This window comes from Aythya fuligula, chromosome 2, assembly GCF_009819795.1.
Source record: "Aythya fuligula isolate bAytFul2 chromosome 2, bAytFul2.pri, whole genome shotgun sequence".
NCBI lineage: Eukaryota > Metazoa > Chordata > Aves > Anseriformes > Anatidae > Aythya > Aythya fuligula.
Genome location: NC_045560.1, coordinates 150,750,580 through 150,774,240, shown reverse-complemented (window position 1 = coordinate 150,774,240; position 23,661 = coordinate 150,750,580). Strand labels below are relative to the sequence as shown.

The 23,661-nt window shown below is 36.9% G+C and overlaps 1 protein-coding gene across 1 annotated transcript in view; it reads left to right on the top strand.

Moving 5' to 3' along the window:
• ADCY8 (adenylate cyclase 8) overlaps window positions 1–23,661 on the top strand; it is a 122,393-nt gene that overhangs the window by 15,390 nt on the left and 83,342 nt on the right. The window contains 1 exon segment of the mRNA XM_032182458.1: window positions 11,286–11,435. Coding sequence (XP_032038349.1) covers window positions 11,286–11,435 — 150 coding nt within the window.

The window sequence follows — 23,661 nt, the reverse complement described above, 5'->3', positions numbered from 1 at the left end:
ACACTAGTGATTTCTTAGGGTATCTGAAATATTTTGTTTCACTTGTGTTCTAATAGTTAGCAAACCAAGATTGTTGGAGGAAACTGCTTAAAAAAACATCAGAGCTGGTAGGCATATCTCCATCAAAAAGACCAGGATTTTTATCAAGCATTAAACATAAATATCTTACCCTAGCACTGACTGTCTCCTTTCCCCTTGAGCCTTTTCATAGACTTGACTGCTGCACTGTCTGGCATCCAAAAAACATCAACCAGTTGGGATGAACTCTTTCTAAAACTGCTTGTGTCTGGTTTCCTTCTTTAAGTTTCAGAACAAATGTTCTCCCGTTTTCCTGAAATTTCAGTAAAAAAATCCACTTCGTCAGCTGATTCTTGACTTAAATTCTGTGGTGTGTTTTTTTTTTTTTTTTTTTTTTTTTTCCATGAAACACAACATTGTCAGCCTCAGTGTTCCTACCCCTTCATATCCAAGGCTACAATTTCTTTTCAAGTACTCATCTACTGAGTGCTTCTAAGAGAGCAATGTTTACATATCATGACTGCTGCTATATTGATCTATACAGTAGATACATGAGCTAAATGCTCACTCATATCAAACACTGCTTTGTTCAAGCAAATACTCCTTTGAAACCTGTAAGTTCCTATGTGAACAGGTTACCAGTGACCTTGCTCCCAAGTGGCTGCTTTTAAACAAAGTCTGAACAGCAAAACTGGGTACAATTTGTGGCCACACATTGGATCAAACCTTATATTACTTATACAGAGATATGCTGATTTAATCCATTTGAGGCATCTTCTGTTAGTTTATATTATATCCATGAAGATTTAATACTCTCCAGCAGTTCTCATTGGTTTCAGCAGAATTTATTATTTAAGATCAGAGACAGTGGTTATTTTGTCTTGTATAATTTATTTAATATTCCATGAACAGTTCAGTTTCTATTTCTTATGCTTACACAAGCAGCAAAAACAAAGGCATGTCTTGTATTGTCAAGCAAGGAGTATTTGGCCCACTGTAAATATCAGGGTTTAATGTTAATCCCATCTTTGTTTTACACCAGAATAGTCCACTGCCTTCAAAGGAACTAGTCCTACCTAATCACACTAGTGTTAATTCAGAATGCATCCTCTACTATACATCTCCTTTGGTAGCAAAGTGGCAAAAAAAAAAAAAAAGCCCTAATCCTTTATTATTTGTCTACGGCATATTCTGCCAGGCAAAGGACTGAGTCAACTTTTTCCCACAGCACTCTTTGTACTTTTGATGTCAGTCTGACTTCTAGCTCACCACACTGAAGCATTCACCATGACTAATAGCAAAACAACACCCACAGGTTTCACAAAGGAAAATGTTTGTCCTTGCCTAACTCTGTGAGATAAAGTTTTAATCCGTTGGTCTGGAATGCTGTAACTTTTCATGTCCTTTGTCCAGTATATTTCCATTTGCTCCCATGTCCCTTCCTTATTTTTTATCCAGGATAGTTATTAAGTGAGAGTTAAAAAATGGAGGTAAAAGAGACTTTTAAAGAGTATTGGATAACAATAGATGGTTTTCAACAAAATTCTCATTTAAGCTTGGAAAAGAGAGATTCAGTCCTGCTACTGCACCTGAGCTGTGTTCACCTCAGCTTCAGATAACAAAGGCTCCTGGACCCTATTACCCCATCCTAAACTATCCTAAAGTTTTCTTTACAGGCTCATCCATATCTCACAGTCTCTATTTCCTGCAGTCTCTCCAAGACTCCCTGAAGACATATTATCATTGGTAATTAATGCAGTTAAGGATACTTGAAATCCTGTATTCTCCCAAGTATAGTCAGTGCAAAGTGGCAAACCAGAATACAGTCCACCATCTTCATGCTACCTAAGATTTCTCCAAAGTAAAGGCAGGACTCAGGTGCTTCAATCTGTCATGTTTACAACCTAATATTAGCATCAGGAATAGCTGAGAACCTTTTTTTGTTTGTTTGTTTTGTTTTTTCTCTTCTTAATGCTTTGCTAGGAGGGGATATTGCTGTCTGTCTCTTCTTGTTTTTCATAGTCGTCATAGTCAACAACAAAAGGAGATAGTGAGAGAAAGAATAAGCACAGGGAATATTAATTGCATATATTGTGGCTTTCAGGTCCTTTTCACACACACAATTTTATATATATATATATAAAAATGCAAGCAAAGCACCCATGATACGATATCTGAAGGGAGGAATTGTTTTCCTTATCATTTCTGAGCTAGATGGCCTACAACATAACCTGAAATTATGAAAGTTGATGTTTGTGGTCTCGTACATAAATCAGCTGTAGATTCATTGTGCTAACTCCCTCTCTAACAACACCTGTGCAAAATGACAGCCAGTTACAGGTGTAGCTGTGGGGAAACTTTAGTCTTCTGTTAAAAATACTGATAATTAAGTGTAAATAGCTTTTATTTCCAGCACTGTTTTGGCTTTTTAGGCTAATAGTTTAAAAAAGGAGCAGCTGTGGGGGGTTGTTTGTTTGTTTGCCAGCAGGTATAACTGATTAACACAAACATCTGATCAGCAGAGCTTCCAGTCAGAGTAGAAGCATGTTTTGAAGAACACATATAATTTGGAAAATAACACTGAAGATGATGATACCCTCATTTATTTTTCATTACCGGTATTTTCAGTACAATTTTAGTTAAATCATTTTTTTGGTTGGTTGGTTGGTTGTTTAAAAAAAAAAAAAAAAAAAAAAAAAAGTATTAGGCTTACTCTTACCTGGACTAGACTGCCTTTCATAAGAGAGTATTTATTCTTTAATGAAGAATCTGAAAAGCTTTTAAAATCATTACATTTTACAGATTTTTATTTCCATTGCAGAACTAAAAAGGAGAAAAAAAGTGATTTGCAAAATCTTTCCTCCACCTATGGTCTCATCTTGATAATTCAGAGGAAAATACATACAACCTGACCTAACATAGCTAGGCAAGCTTCTCTTGTGCAGGCTGCTATAATTCTGTAAACTGCACTGAATCAGGGTCACCTGCACACAAATCATAGCAATTGCCAGTTCCATTGGGAAGAGATGTGGAGTACATACTGTAGGTAATTGCTGGGATGCACATACATTTGATCAGATGAAAACAGCAACAAAGTGTGTCAGAAAAGATGAACTGCTGTCAGCTCTCCAAACATAATTATCGCTCACTCAGTTTTGACATCCTACTTCGGATAAGAGCCATTATCTACAGCAATAAAAACAGCTGTGCAGAACACCACCACAAACCCATTTAGTAGAAATATAGACTATCAATTAAGTAGTTTTCCTTAAAATGTGGTTAAATTCTTTCCAATGCTGCAAAGCAGCTTTTGTGATCTTTTTTTCTACCATTCCTCCTAATCAGTTGTATAATCTATTAAAGGAAGTACTAGTTCTGCCCTTTACTATCTTGCATTAGATTAGAGAGAACTATTGAGAAAAACTGGGAATTTTTTCCAAAAGTGGCTTTCGTTTTAGAGGTCCCAGTTTTAGGGTGTCCAGACTCAATGCAGATCTCAGACATTTCCAGGCTGGGTATCAGCTAGAAGTTTTTTGTCAATGAGAAGTTAGCTATGATGTCTGAAATCTGCTCTCCAAATACTGGTGCATCTGAAGTGGGAGATAGTTATCTAGAATTTGACTGTCCACCTATGTAGCAAGGGTAAAAAAATCAGCATTTGGTAAGGGTTGGTCCAAAAAACCAGGAATGATTTTTCATTCCTAATATCTATGACGTTTTGCATGTGCTTCCCCATTTCAGATAAAATAATTATAAATCTTTGTTTAGATGCAGTCACTTTTATTAAGAACAATTTATTTTTCTTGTGGCTTTAAATGGGATGTGGCTTCTATTAAATGTAATTACTTGGTATTTGTTTTGAAGAGTAAATGTACAGCTTGCAATGAAGATCAGCTTCTGCATAAAAAGATGCGTAAGGAAAAGTCAGACAGTCTGATCTTCACGAGTCTGAAACTAGAAAGTGCAGAAAGGGAAAATCTACAGCTGCTTTGCATTCCCTTCCAAGCAGTGAGCAGTCTAATATCATCACTTCAGCAGTTTCCTAACCTCCCCTCTATGACTGTCATGGGTTGCTTCCAGTGTGTTTCTCTACTATGGAGGCATTTGTGTTGTGCCTTATCATTTTTTGTGTGTGTGTTTGAGCAAGGTGGGGAGAGGGGGAAGGGGGGTGGTGTTACAGGATCTACTCTTGGTTAGACAGCCTAGGTAATTTAAAGTAATTCTGTAGTACATGTACCATGGTTTCAAGTTTACATATATTTTGAAAAGAGAATAGAAATTTCTATTTGAACTTTTTGTGTTTACCTAAACACACTAAATGAGGTGACATTTTTGGACAATCAAATGATGACACCTGGAAGGTTTGGCATTAGATTTCTTCTTTTAATTACACTGCAATGCAGCTGTCTTGAGAACAGAAGGAAAAGATACTTACCCAGTAGACACAATACTGAATAGAGGAGGTTATTCACCAGAAAGAGCAAGACCGTTCATTCTAAACAGCATCCTGTGTGCAAAATGATGACAAAAGAGAGCTGTGAACAGGTGATATGATCACCAGATTTCATTGTATAGCTCAAGACCAGTTCCTAGATGACAGTCAGAGAGAGGGTTCAGCAAACTACCCTGTATCCATAGAAAACTGTTCCTAATGAAGATCATTTACCCACCTCTGTCTGTTCACCTGTAAGTATGGGATATGACCCTACTATGACAATGTCCCAGACATGTCTAGTCAATTTAATATTCATAAAAAGAAAAGTACCAAAAGATTATCAGCAGTCCCAGAATAGATGTTTGTTGTTGTTAAGGTTCTGTCTGAATCCTAAATTTTAGCCTGACTCAAGGGGAGTTGGATGTGATGTGCTGAAAATAATTTGACATTTGTGGCTGTTCAATGGCACTAGCAGGGTTATGTATTTGCTTGACTGCCTCTGTACATCACTCAAGCTATGTCAGCTCTTACGTGTCTGATATGATATGATTTTCCTGGAAGATCTCTTGTACCACACCATGTTGTAAAACATGGTTGATAGGTGATCTGCCAAATTGTATGGTTTGAGCTACTGGTGAACAATTTACTCAGACATGCAATTTTCTACATTCCTAATGGATTCAATGAGATGGAAAGAGCGAGAAAGAAATAGCTATTTCTCTAACAGTAAATTAAACCTCTTATTCTGAATATTAAAGATATGTATTTCTGAATTCTATCTTCAACTAGAATAATTGATTTTACACAAATGTTCAGAAGGAAAATGGTCTTTGTTTTCTAAATCATTAGCAGTGCAGGAACAATAGGTTTGTTAAAATACTCTGAAATAGCATGGAGAGGACCATGGCTGAGACCAGTTATTCCCATTGTGGATGATCTATTCGTTCCTTGGGGTACACCCTATATTTTGTTAGACAGGGCTAACCAGCCTTTGAGGCTACAGATTTCCTGCATCTTAAGGGCCAGACTGTGCTCCTAAGTACATCATGAAGTCCTCTAGTGTCAGTTTTGGAAGCAAGAAGACCAAGATTCTTAAAAGAGCTTTGCTCTCCTGGAGGCCTGAAAGGAGGTCTGAGTTTTTGAAGAATCAGCTGATGTTCCTGTGGGAGCTGTGCACAGCTGAACCATAAAACTCAGTTCTAAATGAAAAGGCTTTATATCCAGGAGGTTATACTTAGAAAAATAGCTGCTTTCACATTTAACAAACCAGGGATGGGTGGGGTGAAACACCCCTCTTAATCAGCACAGTCTGTGCTTGACTAAATTTACTATCAATAAACAACACCCCTTTTTCTCTCCCTGTCTTCTCAGGTATATGCTATATTCCTAACTTTCAGTAAATTATGTATATTTGGATCAGATAAAAGAATTAACACTCACTCCAGCTGTGAGCAGCAATAAAACAGATGTTGTACAATTGGACAATGTAGAGGATCAGGAACAGATGAGCTTTCTGGAATATCAAGGCAGCAGTTTGGGCACTTTTGTGGGCCAGGTAGGTCTCCAATAAACTTTGATGAAGAAGTACTCATAATCTAAAACAAACACACATTGTCATTTAGCAGAGTCCCAGGAGAAGTCAGATGGAGTGAACATGGGAAATAAGAAAACTCTTTACAAGGTGGTTTAACAATAAAGCAGCAATGATTTTGGTTAATGAGTTGGCAGCAGTGCCAACTATGAATACTCACGTGCTTCCTCTCCCTGTGGAGGCTGTGCTGTGAACTCAATCAGACAACTGCTCTAGATAGGAAAATCACTGCCAACACCAAGTGTTTGTTTTTTAAGTTGGCCAAGTTCCCTGATACAGTTCACAGTAGGGTCCCACAAATAATTGATCTGGCACGATAAAGAAGAAGCTGTGCTGAGGGATCAAGGTGGGCAAGAGGCAGCACAGAGATACAGGTACTTACTAGTTTTGCTGCCAAGAGCTTTGATTCATAAAATCATGGTCTCAGCTGGAGATAGAGGCTTGCTACAGCCCAGCAGTGAGAGAGTGCTGGAGTCTGTACTGCCACATGTTCTTGTTCTACACAAAGTAGAGCATTTTGGTCTCAAATCCCACACTTCTCATGCAACCCTCAGCTCATTTCTGGTGATCAGTTCTTAAAAAAAAAAACCATAAATTATTTCCCCTCTATGTAACCTAGGAAAGGGGAAGGGAAAATGGGGAGATTTCTGAGACGTTAGGTACAAAATCCAACCTTGTGGCAAGCTGCTATTTTTAGTTAAACAACTAATTATGAATCAAAATGCTTCTCCAAACCTAATTAACCAATAATAATTACCATAGCAACCAGTTCTTTATGTGGCTCATTCTGAAAACACTCTTAAAGTAGCACAACAGCTTTACTTTCCTAGTTTTCCCAAAACAGCCAAGAACCACTCTAATCTGCTATTGAAGCCAATCCTAAATTAGAAAAACAAATAGGAAAAGAATTAAATAATTTCCCACAGGCTCATTTCAGGAATTAATGAAATTTCTGTTCTTTAGTGTTAATCTTTCTTGAGAATGTCCAGCTAGAGATTATGTAGAAAATAATTTCTTTAATTTTCATATGTGTTTTGGTGAGATTAGCCCCAACACTGTTTTGTTTCTATACAGAAGAAAAAAAAAATCACCTGCTAAGAAGCTTAATATTAGGTTTATTTCTGCAGAGCATACTAGTTTTATTTGTTTGTTTGTTTTCTTCTGTCTGCACTTGGGGTGATAACACAGAAATTCAGTGTTCCTGCAGTTCCTGCACATTTCAGATTTTTTTCCTAGGCTTTTTCAGCTTTCTCTCCTCCATCTCCACTGTGCTTTCCATATAGATGTATGCTACCTTTGGCTGAACTATTCATGATAAAGATTCTCTGTGGTAGTGACTCTTTTTTAGGGTTAGCTGACTGTCAACATATTTCCAATCTTTTGGATTTGTTGAATATTGATTATTTACTGCACCTTAGGTTAAGAGCTCTTTGGAAGTGCTGAGCTTAGTCAGGCACTATGCACTGCAGAAATGTCTATTACTGGCAGGTCTCAGAAAGCACTGAATTAGGAGACCCTACAGCAGACCTTATTGATTTAAATTCCCTGATGGACAAATGCACTTTTTCAACGAGGAAGCACATGGCAGAATTCAAACACACATCAGTTATGATTTTTGAAGATCTAAAACTTTTTGACATTTGCAAACTCCTCCCTAACTCACTCTCTGAGTATACACTCCTGGAAACAGTCATAAACTCCAAATCAAGACAAACTCAACTAGTTTCTCTTAACAGAAATGCCTACTAAATGCTGTTTTTATGCATAACCCAGCTCTGCTCTCAACAGCTCAGACAAACTCCCTCACCAGTACCCTTCTGAATTTCCAGTTCCCTGAACTACATTCAGTTCTGTTGTGATAATCTTTCTGTGTCTGGGATTCACCTACCACTTCACAACAGTCTTTTGAGCTCCTTCACTGTCTTTTTAATGATTTCTCCTTTCCCTGTTCCCTATACTGTACCTACTTTGATTAATACTTCCACCTGACCAGCTGTGTCCAGTGCCTTTTAATTGTTTCTTTGCCTGAGATCTGGTTGTTCCCAAATTCACTCTAAATATTATCTTGTTTTCAGCTACTCCAGCAAAACCCTTTTCATACAATCACAAATATAGATGAATTGGTCAGAACCATGTGTACTGTCAAATTTAAGTTTAAACTTGTCTGACCTGCATTTTCTCCTTTCGTTGCCTTTGTTTTTGTTTGTTTGTTTGTTTTTGTTTTTGTTTTTGTTTTTCACATCAACTTTGCAAAGTGCCCTAAGGTGCCTCTATGAAGGATACTTTATAAATGTAAATTTGATTTGACAAGTGATTTCTCTGTGAACTAAACTTTTAATTACCTCCTCTGAGAAATGTGGAAAGCAAAGTTTTAGAGTAATATTTTTATGGCTATTTCTAACCACCTGCATGATCTTCTCAAGTAACTTTCTTTATCTGTATTCATCGTGCTTTCAGTCATGTGCAACCGCAGGTTCAGCATGGACAGTGCAGGTCCTGTTACACAAATATTCCCAAGCAGCATGGTGATGGATACTCTTTTTGTCTGCAATTTATAATATATATGAGAAGCAGACCTCCCAGAGCTCTATTTAACATCAAAATGTATCACTCATGGCTTTTAAGATTACCTGATATTTCTGCTATAGCTACTTATTTGAGTCCTGTGCAAGGTAAAAACGTACTAAAGGAATTTTAAATGTGAAAACATTTTCCCTTTTTTCACCCTATACCTCAGCTTTCCTACAGTGTGAGCGTTAATTATCTTCAGGTCAGTCAAAAAGATCTGAAACAGCACGCATCTTATAAAATCATAGTGTACCGTGGACTGTGGCCCTGATATGCAAAAGAAAATCCTACAAGGCTTCTGGAAATGACCACTGTAAACAGCAAGAGAAAGGAGTGACAACAAAAGACTCAAGTCTTTTATGGATTTATTTTTATATTTTAAAAATTATTATCATTTTTATTAAGAAGAGACACAGACTGACATTTTTGCAAGGCAGAGCAGTTTCCTCTTTAGATTTGTTTCAGTCAGATGACTATGTGTAAGAAAAGCAAATTCTGCCTCTGCAGTTTTACCTGTAGCATGTTTTCCTTAATTCCCTTTGTCCAAATCAAATTATGTACTCATGAAATCTAATTGAAGGCCAAATTCTACTGCATTTGCTCTAAGGAGATCTGCTGAAGCGAGTGGAACTAGTCTTGAGTATTAGCAGAGACAGGTGACTGAACTAGGCTCATGTGGATGTTACAATTGAATTTGCAAATAAACAAGAATACCCTGACACTAGACTTCTGATTGTTTGTTTTTGTCACCCTAAACCTAGCTTTCCTAGTGTGTGTGCACAGATTATCTTCAGGTTGGTCAAAATCATATGAAATGTTGACTTCTCCAGCCACCCACAGCTGAGTTCAGTTGTGCTGAACAATGCAATCCAAACTGGTCTTATCTCATGTCAACCCGTCATACACTTACTAGAAGCCTGTGGAAAAAAAGGAGTTATCTCATGGGTTGAATTACTGTATTTTCTGTTTTATAGTGGAGCAAAGGTAGAAAGTGTTGAGTGGAAACTGGCTGGTCTCAGGCACATTATCTCTAGACAAACAGGGTAATGTGGAAGAAAGGAAAAAAATAGTAGAGAGGTGGAATTGTGAAAAACACAGTGAGGCTAAATACTCTTGAATTCCTCCCTCTTTTAAAGAAAAGGCTGAGAGAAGGTATGATATAACTCAGTAAAATCAGGTAAGTTGAAAGGAAGATGAATTGGGAATGATTAGTCACTGTTTCTCGTATTAAAAACATGATGCGGCACTCAAAGAAATGATAGGGACGCAAATTAAAGAAAAATAAAGGAAGCATATTTATCACAAAGTGCCTAATTAAATTGTAGAAATCTTTGTCATCAGATGCCATAAGGGCCAAAGGTATAATTAGCTTCAGAAAGAAATCAGAGAAAAATGCACATGGTAGATCTACCGGGGGCTGTTGAGCAGATGGATGGAGTATGCCACCTCCAGCTCAAAGGTGCTGTAAACCACAGGATCCTGGAAGCTAGAAAGATGCAAAGATCATGCTAATCAAGCCTTATTTCTCAAAAGCTTTGCCTAGATGTCTATTATTGGCAAAGGTTAAACAGAACTTCAGCTGGAGCCAGGATATGCATACTCATTTAATCAAGGCATATAAATTGTAAATGAATTCCCTGCACTATCCTAGAACAATGCTCCAGATTCAGAAATATAGGAATGCATAAAGCTGAAGTTTCTGCCAAATGCATTTAGTCTGATATCAAATCTCACTTCTGTAGCCCGCATGAATGTGAGGAACGAGACTTGCAGTTCTTAGGCACAGCATCACAATGAGATTAGGGAGCTTTGCTAAATGTTTTCTATTGGAAGAAGCAAAATGGATTTCAGGGCAACTGATTATAAGATAACACTACAAAAATGCAATTTCTAGACCATGACCCATAGACCATAAGAATAAAATATTTTCTTCTTATTCAACAACTACACGGATTTTACAAAACAAAACAAAACAACAACAAAACACAACAATAACAAAAACAACAACAAAAACACAAAAATAACCTCTACTACACCTGCACCTTCTACAAGGAATGACTGTAGATTTTATATAGGCATCAGTGAAGAAAAGGTTTATGTACACAGACACAGGCTATGAAAGCATTTGGTTATGCTTTCAGCTTACCTTGTTGGATGGTTCAGGATTCAGATTGTGCAAGCTTGTGCTTTGACTTCAGCTGAAAATGAATTTATTTAATTTGGTTAATAATAACAGAATAACTATTATTACTGATAGTAATTCTTAGCTAAATGACACTCTTTGTTTTCCTTAATATGGCTTTGCACTCAAACTAAACCATGAAACAAATCACAAAGTTGCTTCTACAGAAAAGACAGTGCAAAAACAAATTGTTAATTATGTTTGTAATCATTCTTGACTATAGCCCTGTGAGTCAGTTCTTGGAAACATCATTTGTGGTTCAACTAGAGTTTAATGCCCCCAAATACTGTATCTTTCTTCCTTGAGGCAGAGAGAATTTTATATGTTTGATGCCGTTAATTAAGATCCAGGGGATTCTTCTATGCAAACTTTCCTAACCATTTAGTTTTACAGCCAACATGACTGCAGAGCAGTCATTCTCTCTCCTATTTTTTTAAACTGATATTGTTATTTCTGTTGCCTGATAAAATCCTGCTTGTTGTTCATTGCAGATAGCGGCTCAAGCAGTGTTATTTATGTGTATGAACACTGCAGGAATCTTCATTAGCTACCTATCAGACAGAGCACAACGTCAAGCCTTCCTGGAGACCAGAAGATGTGTAGAAGCCAGACTGAGGCTTGAGACAGAAAACCAGCGTCAGGTATTGGAGAAATATTCTTATTTTTGTATTAACTGGAATTGATAATTGAAAAAGACCAAGCTGCTCTCTCATTTGTAACCTTACTGATTCCAGTGTGATACAACCTGATTTGTGCAGGTTAAGTGAGATGATTGTTGTTATTTTGCTGCTGTGTATCGATCTGATATGACATTTTAAAGATTTTCTTTGAGAAATCAGGTGAATAGTGAATGGCTGGCTGGTCATTGTCATTTCGCCTCACAAGAAGGGGCCATCATGTGAAACAATAGCTCACAGGTGTTAAAAAAACATTTCTTTACACAAGTGAGATTAAACTGCAAAACTAGATTTTTCAGCATGTTTTGGATATAAAAAGTTCATATCAGTTGAACTAAGTTCATGGAAGAAAACCCTGCCTGGGCAAAGAAAATCCTAAAACATCCTTTGTCTCACAGATCAGTTTTTGGAGCTGTGATGCCCCTACAGGGAAGTATCACTCTATTCTTAAACTCTTCTGAGATCTCCTTTTGGTCACTGTGTGCAATAGCATACTTGACTAGGTGAACATTTGGTCAAAGCTGGTGCAATTGTTCTTAAGTACATCATCATTTCCAAAATAGAACTGAGGCATCCATTAAAAGGAAGTTTGCTGCTTATTAATTTGTAACAAGGCAGCAGAAATTATATTTAGTGTTATGCATATTTTGCATTCCTACTGAAATATCAGAAGAAGGTTCACATGTTATTTTAGAAGTTGCATTGAGATCAAAATACAGCCAAAATACATACAAAATATATAGTGTTACACTACTCTTTCTTTCTCAAAAGAATTTATGTTGTCCTCCTGTATGGACATGTGTATTATAAAGATATCATAAAGATATCCAGGAAGATGTCATGTTTTAGACTTTACATGAGAACTGAAGGAATGCCTGTGCAGGGTGATGCCGGTTATCTATCTCAGAAAGTCTCTCCAGCTGTTGCTGACTAGGAAGTCTTTGAGGGAAAGCTGGACTCTCTCTAGAATAATCTGTTCTCATTTTAACTGTAGGACTAGGACTACGTTTTTGTGGTTTATGGATTTTGCGGGCTTTTTTTTTTTAATCTCTCTTCTTGTCTAATCTTTAGTAAACTAACATTTTGTAAGGTTTACTTTCATCATTGTTTCCTAGAGTTCATTGTAAAATTATTTAGAAAACACCATTAGAAAATTCCCCTGCTCCAGATGATTCTGAGGATTTTCCATTAGAATTATTTTGTTTTCTCAGGGAAAATGAAATTTCTATGAAGAAAATATTTTTTCCTGAGAAATTCAATTTTGCTGAAATGTTATTTCCTATTAGGAAAATGAAGACAAGATACTTCCATTTCAAAGGGTTTTAAAAACAAACCCACACACATACACAGAGGTTTCTTTCAGTGTGGCTGAAAGTAGGGGTTGAATCTAAATATTTGCTTCTAATCTGTGCATTTTGTCTTGGCCCAGTGTTTTGCAAGGTTTTGGAGCTGAGTTGTTTCCTGAGGGCAGAACTTCCTGCAGAGTCACTTTTCTGCGGTTGAGACTCACCTATAACCAAAAAAAGTAGTGTGCTATAGGCATCATATGACTGGAAATGCAAATATAGCCTGGCCCTAAATAGAAAACACAGACATCTGGTCACTAAATCAAAGAGATCTAAAATTCAAATTAATGATAAACTAACCCCAAAATTAGGTACAAAATATTTTGATATACTTCCAATAACTCTGTTGGAACGTTTTATTATGAACATCTATATATAAATATATTTTGTATATTATATAATATAATGTATTTATACTATATATTCCATATTCTATATTATACTTTATATAGTAATGCAAAAGAAAATCTGAAAAGTACATATATTATATTGATACATTTTGAATGTATATAGAATCATAAAATCATAGAATGGTTACAGTTGGAAAATACCTCTAAAATCACCCGGTCCAACTACCCCCCTACTATCAATGTTACCCACTAAACCACGTTCCTAAGTAACACATACAACCTTAAACATCCCCAGGGATGGTGACACCACCATCTCCCTGGATGACCTATTCCAATGCCTAACCACTCTTTCTGAGAAGAAATTTCTCCTAATTTTCATCCTGAAAGTATTGTATAATATGCAATATATACACACGTATATATGTTACAGATATTATACACACACACATATATATTTTATATACAAAATATCCCCATTTGTATTTGGGACAACAATAAAATGAAATATTCAAATTTCTTGAGGAATGGAGACTTTTTCCCTCCAATTTCTTTTTTCCCTTTGCTTCTGAAATAGTGGCTCATTTAAGCAATTTTTAAACATATCTTCTTTAAGATGACTGTCAATGTCACACATTGGGTGGCTGCTTTTTTGAGCAGATTGATCATGCTCACTTGATCGGTACCATGGGCAGTGATCCAAGGACTGCTAGCATTTTTTCTTTATCTTCAAGACATTTATTTCATGATACAGGGGATCTGTAGTTTTTATCACACATGACTATAAAAATTATATTGCTTGTTCATGTACATTTTAGAAAGGATTAAATCCTGATAAAGTTTAATAAATTCATTATATGACTTTCCAGTGAACATATATGATATAGGAGTGGGGGTGGGGAGAGTGCACAGGCCAATAGCTGTCATGTGGCTTATGAAATTTTCTACAAATAAGGAGCTAAAAATGTGGTAAGTAAACAGAAGTATAGTTATTTGTGCAGTTCTTCCAGATAACATTCCAGGAGTCACAATATAACTTTAAAGTAAGAAAAAAATAAATAAAAAGCAGAAGGTATGAATGAAATATTTCCTCCTTATTCAATAACTGCATGGGCTTTTAAATATATATATATATATATTTAAAAACCAGATGGCTAAAATTTTAGCTAATATTCAATAAGGAATGGGATATGGTTTAGTGGGGACTGCTAGCGTTAGGTCAGAGGTTGGACTCGATGATCTTGAGGTCTCTTCCAACCTAGAAATTCTGTGATTCTGTGGTTCTGTGTTAAAGAGGAGAAACAATAAGAAAACAAACATTCTCTTTTAATTTTGAAGAGACTATTTTCTTTTGACATAAGTGTTATAAACTATTTTCATTATTGTTATCAATAGGTCCTCAAAAGTAGATATTCTCAAAGTTACACACTGGTTTTCCCATAACTGCAAGAAATTTCATCCTTAATATGACTGAAAACCTGAAATCCATTCCTCCTCTGTTTCTCATTATTTATTTCTCCTCTGCTTCTCATAAGCTGTCTAAACTTAAGGTTTCTTACACGAAGGTCAAGCTTCTTGTTGCTTTCATTGGTGGTACTGTTTCCTTTTTTGGTAATAGGTGGCATAATTACAATCTCTCAAGTTTTGTTTCCACCCAATATGTCATACATAACATGTCATATGAAGTATGACAAGTTGCAAGATAGGTCCCATATGGTCTGGTTTTGTACTAACTTGGTTTAAAACATAAGACCAGCTAAGGAAAAAAACATGAGTCAAAAAAAAAAAAAAAAAAAAGGAATATTATATACTTTCATAAGTATTTGCATAGGAAAACTTTTTTTTTTTTTTTTTTCTTTTTCCAATTGTAAAGCTCATATAAATACTTCAGGCATTACTGTACATTGAGAAAACTAAAAAATCATTTCTGTGCTCTCGAAATGACCCCTCAATATACCTTATATTTATCATCTCTTATTATCCATCATTCTAATAACTTTAAATGTTATTGTTATCATTATTCAGCATTACATAATGCCTAAAAGATTCAGTTATGGAAAGTCATCAGTTTTGTGGCAAATGTTTTATAATTTATATTTTAGAGGCAAGAGAGTTTTAGAGCCAATATACACATGAAGGTGTACAAGAAATTAGAACTGCTCAGTAGGGACCTGCTTGGGATTCAGGGATTTTTAAGAATTCCCTAATGTACGTGCAGATTTCCTGGAATACAAATATAAAGTTTGTAACATATTACCTTCTGTCTTGTGGTGGAAAGCAAGAGATGATGTTCTGTATTTCCCAATGATTTTCATCTTGAGAAGCTGAATTATTTTTCAGTGGAAATAATAGTCTCATTCTTTCATTTCTCATTTGCTTTTTTTGTGGACTGCATTGAAAATAGAAGTTAAAGCCACCATAATCATAGTTTGTCCAACTATGGGGAAATAATGCTTTTTGTTTGTTTTCTTGTTTGTGCATTCTGAGCTGAAATTTTGACAGATGTGATTTTTGTTTGTTTCTTTTGTTTTGTTTTCCCACTGTCATTTTCCATTGGCCTGCAATCTCTTTCTTTTTTAGGGTTTCAGGACTTACAGACTCCTGGCTCTGTTTCAATATGGCTATGTGTTTTTTTTCCAGTTTGATGGTCCAAGTAATTTTGCTCTGGAGAAAACTCTATATGCCACATTATGCCCTCAACCATACAGCTGTAATTATAGATTCACTCCATTGATTCACCCATTGTTCATAGAAAATATCTTCAGGTGCAAGTTTAGCTTTCAGGTTGATTCATTTACTGCACAGGAGGAAGAGGGTGAAGTGTAGTCCTGTATGAAAGGAAAGATTCATAAAGAGAGTTTTTTCAAAGCTCTTAAGTGACTTAAATTCTAGCTTGCATGTTTCCAAAACTCTATACAATTAAGCATTATAATCTTTTCTGTTCCATCCTTCCTTTCCTATCATTCCATCAATTGCTGTTATTCTCAACAAGACTTTTCAGTAAAATTTTCAGAAACATTTCAGAAAGTTCAGAGTTTCAGTCATATTTTCAAGATTAACTACTTCACTGAGGATCTGTTTTTTGTTTTGGTTTGGTTTTGAATTTTTAAGCAATTGAGGTTGTTAATAAAAACATATTAGCAGTTTCAACAGTAATGTGTTTCCTAAATCTAATCACTATTATAATAAAGTGAATTGTACCTTGGATACAAAAGAGAATTACTCCAGCATTCATTGCTAACAATGTTTATGCACTTAGATACAGTAATATCTAAGTGATAACACGTGGAAATCTCATCACTCCGTGAAACTGAGGGAACACATCTGTCCCCTGCTTTCTCTATTTTCATTTCAAAATTATAATTTTGGTGAAGATTTAAAATATCTTACAGCTTGGTTTAGTTGAATGAGACTCCACTGCCAATGACTACCAGAAAAACTGTACCATAGAAAGACAGAAGGATTAGAGAAACAAGAAAAGAAGGCAGAAAGATAACAAGATATTATGTTGTAAAAACAGTCTCAGTTTACCAGCTATGGACTAAACCATTAATTTAAATATTTTCTAATGAAATGAAGCTACCTGTTTGTGTTTAAGATACATAGTTATATCAAACAGCCAAAAACAGCATCCATAAAATATCCTCCAATTTTGTTTTCACCACATGGTAATTATGTATAAATGAAGAATGTGAGGTTCTCAGTTTTGTTGAATCAATTTTTTTTCAAGGACATCATCACTTACCATTACCTGTTTAAAAAATTGGTTCAATATTTTTATTTGGTATCTCTGCATTTCAAAAAGGTTTACACTCAGTGCAGTGTTTTGTTAACAACCAGTTCAAAAACATTTTCTTCCTTTTCATCTTGATTTTATTGTAAAGGCACAGTAGGTGATTCTGATTTCATTATACCTAGGCAATGAAAATGGAAAAGTATAACTTATTTTCTTAATTAGCTACTGTAAAACTTTCAAAAACAAGGAATATATCATTTTCCTCATTTTAAAAATGTTATGAAATTGCTTTCAGTGAAGAACAGAAACCTACATGACATTTCATTTCTATTTCTCTTCAAAACAAAGTCCTTAACTTCACATGAATGATGTATTAAATCCACACATACATTGAAATGATGTCTTTAGAACAATTTGAACTTGTAAGGCCTCTATGATGTCCTTACTTGCTCTTTATTCAGCAATTCGTATTTGTTTGAAATTTGTCTAACATTTTAAACCGTCATATATTGCCATTTAATTACACATAATTTCTCAGATAACAGTCTACCTCTTCCTCCAGCACACACACACACAGGAAGCTATATCTATCTGAAAACAACTATTATGCAAGGAGGTGAATATTTTGACTTACAAAATTTCCAATGTCTAAAGATATAGGTGGAGTCGTAACTGATACAAGAACATCACAGCAGTTAACTTGCTAAATAGCTTTAAAAATCAGTCCAGCACATACCTCTAACATTAGAGATTTTGTAATAAGATCTCAATCATAGAAGATTTCAATTACTAGTTACCTGTGAGAAGAGGCCAACCCCCAGTTCCCCACAATTTAATTTCATGTAGTTGCAGAGAGCAATAAGGTTTCCCCTGAGCCTCCTCTTCTCCAGACTAAACACCCCCAGTTCCCTCAGCCACTCCTCACAGGACATGTGTTCCAGGCCCTTCACCAGTTTTGTAGCCCTTTTCTGGACGTGCTCCAAAGTCTTGATGTCCTTCTGGTACTGAGGGGCCCAAAACTGAACACAATATTTGAGGTGCGGCCTCACCAGAGCAGAGTACAGGGGAACGGTCACCTCCCTGGTCCTGCTGACTGCACTATTCCTTATACAAGCTAGGATGCCATTAGCCTTTTTGGCCACCTGGGCACATTGCCAGCTCATGTTCAGGTAAGCTTCAATCAGTACCTGCAGATTTTTTTCCTCTGCATAGCTTTCAAGCCACTTTGCCCTAAGCCTGTACCATTGCATGGGGTTGTTGTGGACAAAGTGCAGGACCCAGCACTTAGCCATGTTAAACCTCATCCCATTGTCCTCTGCCCATTGTTCCATCCTGTCCAGGTCCCTCTGCAGGGCCTTCCTACCCTCTGGTAGATTGACACTTCCCTCCAACATGGTCTGCAGACTTACTGAGGGTACACTCCATTCCCTCATCCAAATCATCAATAAAGGTATTAAAGAGGATGGGCCCTAACCCCTGGGGAACGCCACTGATGAGTGGTTGCCAGCTGTATTTCACCCCATTCACCACCACTCTCTGGACCCAGCTGCCCAGCCAGTTTTTAACACAGCAAAGATTGTACCTGTCTGATCCATGGGCTGTCAGCCTCTCCAGGAGAATATTGTGGGAGACTGTGTCAAAGCCCTTACTGAAGTATAGGTAGACTACATCAACAGCTTTTCCCTCATCCACCAGGCAGGTCACCCGGTCAGGAGGAGAAGAGGTTGGTCAGGCAGGACAGAGTGCACCTTCAGCAAGTTTGCTGACAGCACAGAGCTCGGAGGAGTGACGCCAGAGGGCTGTGCTGCCATTCAGAGGAACCTGGACAGGCTGGAGCATTTCGAGGTGAGGAATCTCATGAAGTTCAACAAAGGCAAATGCAGGATCCTGCACCTAGGGAGGAATAACCTCATGCACCAGTACAGGTTGGGAGATGACCAGTTGGAAAGCAGCCCTGTGGAGAAGGACCTGGGAGTCCTGGTGGACAGCAGGCTGACCATGAGTCAGCAATGTGCCCCTGTGGCCAAGAAAGCCAATGGTATCCAGTAGTGCATTAGGCATTAGGAAGAGTGTTGTCAGCAGATCAAGGGAGGTGATCCTGCCCCTTCATTCATCCCTGGTGAAGCCTCATCTGGAGAGCTGTGTTCAGTTCTGGGCTCCCCAGGACAAGAGGGACATGGAATTACTGGAGCAAGTCCAGAGGAGTGCTACAAAGATGATTAGGGGACTGGAACCTCTTTCATACAAGGAAAGGATAAGAGAGCTGGGCCTGTTTAGCCTGGAGAAGAAAGACTGAGAGGAGATCTTATCAGTGTGTAGAAATACCTGAATGGAGGGTGTCAAGAAGATGGGGACAGACTCTTTGGCACCCAGTGAAGGGACAGGAGGCAATGGTCACAAACTGAAGCACAGGAAGTTCCAGCTGAATATGAGGAAACATTTCTTTATTGTGAGGGTGACAGAGCACTGGAACAGGTTGCCCAGGGAGGTCGTGGAGTCTCCTTCTCTGGACATATTCAAAACCCAGAAGGATGCCATCCTGTGCAATGTGTCCTAGGTGACCCTGCTTGGTAGGGGGATTGGACTAGATGATCTTCAGAGGTCCCTTCCAACCTCAGCCATTCCGTGGTTCTGTGATTCTGTGAAAACATTACCTTTCTGAAACATTTTATTTGCATATTTTATTTTTATATTAGAGTTAGAGCACATGATACTGTTTTACGAAAGGATTTTCTCTGCAGTTGTTCAAGATGACAGGTGAAATCAGTTCAGATCTGTGTGATGCTTACTTTCATCCTCCTGTGAGGTGTTTCTTCTTGTTCTCATGGCAGCAGGTTCTGCATCATTCATGAAAAGAAAACTCTCTACCTCGTGTGCAGGGAGCTCACCAGAAAAGCTGCATTGATACAGCTGTGCTAAGCTGTTAATAGAGACTAAGACAAAAATCAGAAAGAAATCATCCATATTTTTAACCTCTGAGAAGCCAAATAAACAAATTTATTCTACTCTAACACTACGTTGTTGCCTACAGTGAAGTTACCCTTTGCTAAAAGGTTCTAGAACCACAATGCAATAGCCTCTTTATCTGATTTTTTGCATCCCTCTCCAATATGTTCTTCAGAAAGCAGATACCCTTTCTCTGCAGGTATCTTCTGAAATTTCACCAAAACAAAGTCATTTTATACAAAAATAAAACCCCTTCTCAATGTCTTCCTAAGCATTATTTATGGCTTCTTGGGTTTCTGGCATGCTGTCAGAGGAGACTGGCCTGAAGGCTGGAAAAAGGAGCAATTAAGACAGGGGGTGACTGAGGGAACAACTGCTGTCTGCCTCTTCTCTTGCAAGGATTACTCAGGAGAAAAGGTCCTTCATACTTGATCCACCACACTTCTGGGGATGCTTCCAGTCAAGCTGGGGTTAAGATAGGCTTCTGCAGGCATAATTCTCAATTTTGTCAGATTTATGGGGAATAATAAGAAGAAATTTGTATTCATTAAATGATCTAAAAAGAAGAGTCCCATATAAAAATACACAAGCAGACTTCTCTCCCCTGTAAGTCCTACCACTGCTTTACTGGCAAACTACATTACAGCTGATTTCTTTCTCATAGAATATTCCGCAAATTCAATTAAAGCTCATTTTGAAAGTTAAAACAGTTTGGTTATTATTTCATATGATTTCTATGATGGATTTGAACTCAAACATTCTAATGGACCATTTGACTAGGCAAGAAGAGGATTGGTTTCTGGGTGGGAACTCACTTCGTATCGTTCACATGCAGCTTTTAGGACAGAAGAAGGAGAGCACATCCCTTAGTCTCCAGAAGTCTGCTGCCACCCTATTTAGTTTTTCCTGTTCTCTGTGGAACAGCATTAATCTTGTCTAAACCTCTTCTCCATTAGAAAATCGTTCTTTCTGACCATTTGTTTCCCTTCTACCTCTGCTTCCTAAGGACTATTTCGCACTTGCCCCTGCAACAGTCTCTATTTCCTATAGCTTTAACAGGCCCTCTGCAGACTGATGAATTCTGTGTTTTTTTAAAGAAGCTTACATGTTTTATGAAGCTCTTACAGATCTAGATTTTAATCAACCATCAGTACTTTGCAACCTTTAAAGTCAGAACAGATTGGGCTGAGATTGGAAAGGACACTTTAAGAGGGTTAAACACTATAAAGTCATCTTCTCTGATATCAGTGCTAAGAATATGAAAATCTGTCTAAACTGCTATGAGGATAAAGTTCAGATTTGGTTTGAAAAAACAATAATCTGAAGTTTAGAGGTCACATGATTTTTAAACTAGTTTTAAATGCTTCATAAATAAAAATTGTGGTCGCAGTAATTGAGCTTTTATTTTCAGAGAGTAGACAATAACCTTCCAATTAAAAATTCTGTGAAAACCTCTGGTTAGAGATTACATTTAATCCAGTTTTCTTCTGTATAAGAAACTCAGAGTGTTGAATCTGAGATGCTCAGAAAGGTTTCCCAGTTCTTCAAACTTTTTTAAATAGTGGTGTCTCAATAAAAATTTGTTCTTGAAATTGCTCCTTTGGTATTTTGAGGTTCATACTTGGTATAAAAACTTACGGGGTAATCCAACAGCTGAAGGGATATATAGACTTTATATTGTTCTTCTTAATTCGTATTATGATTCAGAAACTGACCTAGGTCCCTTAACAGATTTTTATTCCTTGTAAAAAATAAAATAAAATAAAATAAAATAAAATAAAATAAAATAAAATAAAATAAAATAAAATAAAATAAAATAAAATAAAATAAAATAAAATAAAATAAAATAAAATAAAATAAAGAATGGACTGGAATGGACTGGAATAGCATGGAATTGAATAGAATAGAACAGAATAGAACAGAACAGAACAGAACAGAATCACATCAAATCGGATCATACACACTTATTCACACTTGAGAAGATAAGACTGAGAGGGAATCTTATGTTTACAAATATCTTAAGTGTGGGAGATGGAGGAATATAGCCAACCTCTTTTCAGTAGTTTGTGGGGACAGAACAAGGAGCAATGACCACAAAATGGATCACAAGAAGTTCCACATCAACATGAGAGAGAACTTCTTCACGGTGAGGGTGACGGAGCACTGGAACAGGCTGCCCAGGGAGGTTGTGGAGTCTCCTTCTCCAGAGATATTCAAGGCCTGTCCGGATGCCTACCTGGGCAACCTGCTCTAAGGAACCTGTTTTGGCAGGGGGGTTGGACCCGATGATCTCTTAAGGTCCCTTCTAACCCCTACAATACTGTGAGTCTGAGATTAAGTTTCTGTTAGTTCCAGGGAACACATTACAGGACCAGCACATTCATTCTCTACATCTTCTTGTCTCAATATACCTCATCTGCTCACTTCCACTTTCAGTAGAAAACACATTTTGCATGTCAAACTTTAGGTGCTGTTCCTTCACATTCTGCTTGTCCACACTTGAGAAATTTGCTGGTGATGTTTGTTTCTTATCCTCAGAGTGCAAGACCCAGATTTTGCTTTCAAGTAAAATTGTAAGGTAAAAATGAAATAAAAATAATTCTCCGCCTTCTCTTCCATTACTTGTAAATCTGGACTAGTCACATGGACACAAATAGAGGATTTACAAACAACACTACAGAGTTCAGAATCAAACAATGAAGTACAATTTATAGAGGGAAAAAATAAAAAAAATAACCCTGAAGAGTGGTAGGACTTCAGACATGGGAGTTTTCCCTAGAAGATATTGCTGAGGAATAAAACTGCTTCCCATCCCTTTTGGATTCTTTTTTTTTTTTTTTTTTTTTTTTTTTTTCTTAATCTCTAAAGCTGTTCAATTACTGTGTTCATCAATAGCAAATGGGACTCATAGCTCATTGATCAGTATTTGGTGGCCTCTGACTTCTGTGTTCTCAGCTCCTTGCTAAGGACAGAGGTGTCTAAGAAAGAAAGAAAGGAAAAAAGAAAAAAAAAAAAGCTATTATCACAGTTACCACTGGCTCATGACCCATGCTGATTGCCTCAAGGAAGTGGACAAAGGTGAAATGAGTAAGGGGAATGAAATAGTTTAAGCCCCCTACAGTGATGAGACACTTTTGCCATCTGGTCTGCATTGCAGTCATCTCTGCTTAAATAAAGAACTCCAGGTTCCAAACTCATCAGGCTAGCACCTTTTCTAAGCTGTAAATAGACTTACCTGTTTTAAGGTCATTTTTATTTCTTGTTCAGGATCAGAACTTTACACTAACTTTCCTTAATACCCTGGAATGACTGCAGGAGTCTTTCAAAAGTCCTTGTAATCATCATAATTAATAGGGATTCTGATGTCCAAATAATAGTTTTAAATTCTCTGTAAATGAGCAATATTAATTCTAAGCTAGCCAGAGGCAAGTCACTGATGCAATTGTTAAGATCATTTAAGGTAAGATAAAATTTTTGGATTAAAGTTTATGAATAGGTTGAATGTCTTTCACATCATCAGTATTTAAGTACCCACCTACAACTCTATTAAAAGAGGTTTGATTTTCAAAAAGTGACCACTGTTCCACCTCCTGAAACTTCCAAGGGAAGTTTTATCTAGCTTATGCTGTTTAAGATTGGGGTCTTGCAAGTCTCTCAAAAGACAGATTGCCTGGATTCCTTGTTTTGATCAGAATGACATCCTAGCTCTTTTTCATGTCTATGTTCTGCAGTGATTGAGTCATATAAAGCTGAGAATAAATGGCATGTGATCTTGCTTTCTGACATCTCCCGTGTCATTATCTACAATAACTTAT